At 37.1% G+C, this 6,000-nt stretch overlaps 1 protein-coding gene across 1 annotated transcript; it reads right to left on the minus strand.

Annotated features, from left to right (window-relative positions):
• Nucleotides 1-3,224: 3,224 nt before the first annotated feature.
• On the minus strand, nt 3,225-4,211 carry LOC135737895 (trace amine-associated receptor 4-like). The gene has a single exon (XM_065255758.1). The coding sequence runs from the start codon at nt 4,209-4,211 to the stop codon at nt 3,225-3,227; it is 987 nt and encodes a 328-aa protein (XP_065111830.1).
• Between the last annotated feature and the right edge of the window lie 1,789 nt (nt 4,212-6,000).

The raw sequence follows: 6,000 nt of genomic DNA on the forward strand, positions 1-6,000 counted from the left end.
ACGATAGATAGTAAATTGAGCTGGAAATCACACATTGGACACATACAAAGAAAAATATCAAAAAATATTGCAATTATAAATAAAGTAAAGTATTATTTAAATTATAAGGCGCTATATATATTGTATTCTAGTCTTATTTTGTCATATTTAACTTATGGAATTGAGGTTTGGGGAATTAATTATAAGAGTTCCCTACATTCCCTGGTAATACTCCAGAAACGTGCAGTCAGAGTTATTCATAAGGCAGGTTATCAAGAACATACAAATATTTTGTTTTTACAAAGTAACATGCTTAAATTTATGGACTTAATTGATTTTTATATTGTTCAATTAGGATATAAAGCAAATCGGGTTCTTTTACCAGCAAATATTCAAAAATTATTCACAGAAAGGGATAGCTGTTACAATCTGAGAGGTTATGCCCATTTTAAAGTACCTGCTTTTAGAACGACAAGGAAAAGTATGTGTGTGTCTGTGTGTGGTTCCAGACTCTGGAATACCCTGAGCTCCCACCTTAAGCAGTGCCCATCCATTCATCAATTTAAAGCAAAGTATAAACAAATACTATTGTCTAAGTATAGGACGGAAGAATGGTCTTAGGGTGGAAGTGGAATATGTTATAGAGCTAGATTAGTGACTATTTGTTACAGGCAATGTTTTCTTTCTCTATCTTTTTTGTACTTATTGAAGAGTTTTTTTTTTCTTTTCTTTCATGTCTTAATAGAAGTATTGTGAGCAATTATTGTTGATGGTACAGTCCCTGGAACAGGATAGCATAAACATGTGACGACTGTCTTATTGGTTAATAAATGTAATTGCGGCTTAATGGTATAAAAGGGGGTAGGTGTTAATAAGCTTAAGCTTCTACCTACCCCTTTTGAGCATCATTTCTATTTTTTCTTTATTTCTCTCTTTTTTTGTCTTTCTTTTTTTTTTTTACTTGTATTGTAATGAAATTTGTTATTTTTGTTGATTTTATGTATTAGATGCTCAAATAAAACTAAATGATGATGATTAGGAGACTCTTCGGGCAGAAGCATAGTGGTCGACTGACAAATAAAAAATACCTCAGAACCAGCTAAAGTGATAGTGCAAGAAATGAGGACCTTGGACTGTGCAGCACACTGATAGCTCCTCTAGAACCTAGTGTAACATTCAATCTGGATGGGCCAATTCTGAAAGAGGTCCAGGGCGTGGTCAAGGGAGCTAGGACCAATTCAGCACCAGGACAAGTGAAGTGCCCTACGTGGTCTTCAAGAGGTGCCCTAGACTCCTTCAGTGATTATGGAAAATCATCCAAGTAATTTGGAGGAGGGCAAAAGGGGCACAGCTGTGAAGACATGCAGAGGATGTCTGGATTTCTAAGAAAGAAAACTCAAGCAACATCTGGCAGTTCAGGGTTATCTCACTCCTCAACATGGAGGGAAAGATATTTTTCAGTATCATTGTCCTCCTGCAGAATGAGTACATTGACAAAGCTGTACAGAAAGGTGGGATCCCAAAAGTGCCCAGAACACAGGAGTTATCATCCAGCTAATCCGAGAGGCTTGAGTAGGCTCTCGCAGCTTAGCCTTCTATGGGAGGAAGAACAAACCACAACTGCTCTTCAGTAGCCTGTCTGAAGAGTTTATGATCTCCAGAGCAAGAGAGGTGCTGTTGTTTAGAGAGTACACTGATACCAAAGTCTCATCAGCTGGCATAGAAGTGAAGGCAGGTAGGAAGTGGAGGGCCCAGGAGGCAGTTGATCAGGCTGAGGCACGGTTACGGCACAGTGTGCTGGTGGGGATTGTGACATCAGGACGTGCAGGGCTTGGCTGAATCTAAAGACCTTGATACGACAAGGCTTGGGAAAGGACAGACAGCAACTGGTCCAAGAAGAAATCCGAGCCAGGATGGAGGAAAGACGAATTAGCAGGATGGTGGGGATACAGCAACAAGGGGCATGGACTCAGTGGTAACAGGTGATGGACCAAATGATCTCATGGCTTGAGTTGTGGAAAGCATCACTTATGTAATCAGTCTACAATGTCCTTCCCAATCCATCCAACCTCATCTCCTTGAATCTTTTAAAACCAACTTTTTCAACTATAATGTATAAATGTTTTAGAAAATAAAATGTTAAAAAAAGCTGCAGGACATATTATGTATCATCTGCTCAAAAGCCTGTACATATAAATTATAGTTTATTATAATTATAGTTTAACCTCTCTACCAGCAATTGGACTTACAGAGTCCCTTTATAAATACATTTAAAACAGACAGATATGATGTAGTGTCTGTGATTATCCCACAAACACACAGCAGCACCCAGGAGAAATATTTTCTAATTTTTAACATTTAGCTACCAAAAATCATCACCTCTCATTGTTTATGGGCACTTATGTATGTGTCAGATTTGCTGTAAGATCTCATATTAGATCAATCCTTATTTATTACTCCTTGTTTTACTTTGCATTGTAAATGGCTTTGAAATTTCTTTAAAATATCTTTAGTCACTTGAAATGCACATTTGACTGTTTGTTCCTTATAAACGGGTGTTACAGTGCCTTTATTATGGTTCAGTTACCAGACCATAGGATAATAGCCAGGATTTAGGACCTGGTATGTACACTGAAAAGACTATAATCACAGCTTAACTTTCATCTGGTCTTATTTTTGGTTGTTAACCCTTTAACAGTCACTATTAGAAATACTTGAAGAAAATATCTTGAAAAACTTTCTACCAGTAAGTTACGTTCACTACGGTTATAATTCAGAAACATATATTTGAAACATGACTTTATTTATTTATTATTAAACAGTTGTCATTTCCTCTCCATACTTTTTTGTATTAAACATCATCTTGGGTTTAAATGTCTCATATCACAAATCATACAGACTATCGAGGTCAGGATGTTAAAAGACAAGTTAAAAACATTTCCAATGTACTTCATAGATCTAAAACTGTCTGGCACTTTTTGGGTTTAACGTCTTCTGTTTATAATAATGATGATTACAGGCCTGGAGTTTTTTAGACTCAAATTTTAAATGCATGTTTCAATAATGTCAAATTAGCAAAAGATTTAGGCATACATAAACTATAGCATGTGAAACTACTTAAAAAGAATTATTGATTCTTAAATGAAATCAACACTATCAGCTTCACAACATTTATTCAGTCATTGATTATTATGTATCTACAGAAACTGTATTCATTCAAATGTCAGAGTATGTGAATGATTGAATCAACAGATATAAGTGAATATGAGAGTCTTAAAGGCCTTCTGGAAGCAAGGATAAAAAAATCCATAGATCAAAGGATTACAAGCGGAGTTAAAATATGCAAACCAAAATAAAGCCTCAAAAACATCAGCTGGGGTCACAAAATTAAGGAAAGGATCAACAGCAGTGGCAATAGCATAAGGCAGCCAGCAGAGAAAGAAAACGCCCATAACAAGAGCCAGAGTTTTAGCTGCTTTTCTTTCTCTGTGTGCAGAGCTTTGACTGTTAACACTAGTGGTGGTCACAGACACTTTTACAGACAAAACCTTTGTGTGCTTTTTCACTACATCGAATATGATGATATACAGAGAGCTCATTATAGTCCCTGGAATGAAAAATAACAAAATGATACAAATAAGTCCCCATTCTTTGTTAAAAAACAGAACACAGCCCCCAAAACAAGAAACCTGTAATATATAAGCTTCCAGACCAACAGCATTCACCCCTGAAAACACAACAGAAAAGCAGTACACAAATGAAAAGATCCATGTAAGGGTGATAGATACAGTCACAGTGTTGTTTGTGATCCTCATTCTGTACCTCAGAGGATCACAGATGGCCCAGTATCTATCAATAGATATTAAACTAAGATGTATTAAAGAAGAGAAACAGAAGGTCATGTCCAAACTAGAATGAACTTGACAAATAAAATCTCCCAAAAACCAACAGCCCTCAACAGATCGCACCATACTGTAGGGCATCACCAGTGAACCCAGCAGACAGTCACACACAGCCAATGACTGAACGATCAGATGAGTTGGAGACTGAAGCTGTTTGAAGTGAGAGATGGAGATGATGATCAGCAGATTCCCAAAAACTGTCATGAGAATTATGAGTGAAATGAAAGCATATATTGCCACTTTAACAACAGTGAGACGTTGAGCTCTTGGACAAGAGTCTGGATGTAGAGGATAACACAGGAGAATAATATCAGTCTCATTGAAAGACATCGTGTCTGAGAGGACTTCCTTTGTAATTGTTAACAGGTAGACAATTATAACCCAAAGGTTGAACAAAATCATATTAGAAATTACAACATGGTTAAGGCAAATATCTAAAGAAAAACAAACATGAATACAGTACATGCCTATTCAATCTAACTTTCTAAATGAACGTGACATAGCTCAGATGTGTTCATATATACAGTTTAGGTCAGGTTTAAACCCCTCCCCAGCTGTATACATACAGTAACTAACTGATACACAAACATTGTGACTCATGAGATTACAATAAAAAAAAACTGAACTGTGTGTCCTGAATTAAAGGTTAATAGAGGGGTTATAGATAATTTGGTGGCTATACATTACATATTAGGAAGTAAATAAAAAAATGTGTAGGGCATAGGGGTGTGCAGGCAAAAAATTAAACATAATATCTGCGATTTTGCCGATAACAGATGATAATTTGTATCCTTCAAAAATGTGTTTGTTGAAGTCTTACATTTTTGTTGCTCCTTCTTGCTATGTGTTAATAGGATTAATGTTAAATATAGCTGCAAGCAGCAATTGCCTGGGTCAAGCCAAAAAGGGCACAGAAGAAAGTAAAGCTGAGTTCAGATGAGCAGTTTAAAGAACAAAAAAAGCTGTGTTCTTATTCATTGAAATCTCCCTCTCTTCTCAAAGGGCATTGACAACTAGAACACTGAAGGAAATGTGAGTGGTGCTTGCAGTAGCAATACTCAGCTCACAAAATGTTACAGTGGTGTCATGAGTCAAAAGAGCCCACCCCCATGTCTCTACGATGTTCTGATGCAGAAATATAGCTCTTGCAAAAATGGTTATTCTCAAAGGTATTCTCATTGGTTGCTAGGGAGTGAATCGGAATGCACCAATGAGTATACTTCAAGCCATTAAAGGCTTAATCCATGATGACTCATGGTTTTGGTTGTACTTTAGCAGTAGTTTTAGGCAAAAAATACCATATTTCTAGAAGTTAATGCATTGTTCTTCCTTTGGCGTTTTCGAGTCGATCGGATAAACGCTCACGGAGATATTCGAGCATGTTTTTTAAGAGCTATTTTGCTGCGTAGGGCTAAGCGTAAGGCAAAACCTGGCATGTTTAGTATCGTTGGACTCGGCAACAGTTCAGGACTACAAGGTAACAAGTCCTATTAAAATATGTTGACCGCAGACAAAGTTAAAGGGATGTAAACATTTGTCTGACCACTAGGCGGCGTTGTGACGAAACTGTAAATTTACCCTCAGGTCCTGACTGCCATCACAAGTACCAAGTGTCGTGTCAATAGGCTTAAGTTTGGTGAAGATACAGCCTCAAATCCGTTTTTTAGCGCTCTACGTAACATTTGTTGATTGATGAATCGACATGAATTCCATAACTTTTTGCCTTGAGGGTCTATAGATGCTACATACCGATTTTCTTGACAATCGGGCAAAAGCTCTAGGACGAGTTCGCAAAAGTAGGTTTTACGAATAATTCAAAATGGCGGAAAAATTTTAATGACGGAAAATGACGTCATAGGATCCATTCGAATTGTCTTGAAGAATTTTGTTTCTAGGCCTTACGGGTCAGAAGTTATAAGCAAAAACGTAAGTACAATTTTGGATTGTTGATGGCGCTAACAGGTTTGTTATAGAGACTCCGAATCTGCTGTGGAGACTTTTTGGACAGTCCTTTAAAAGCGCGCCAAATTTCATAACTTTCCAATGTATGCTGCTATGGGCTGCCATAGACGCAATGGCGGAAGAAGAAGATGAATAATTAGAAAACTAACGGATACAA

Source organism: Paramisgurnus dabryanus, chromosome 12 (assembly GCF_030506205.2).
Source record: "Paramisgurnus dabryanus chromosome 12, PD_genome_1.1, whole genome shotgun sequence".
Classification (NCBI taxonomy): Eukaryota; Metazoa; Chordata; class Actinopteri; order Cypriniformes; family Cobitidae; genus Paramisgurnus; species Paramisgurnus dabryanus.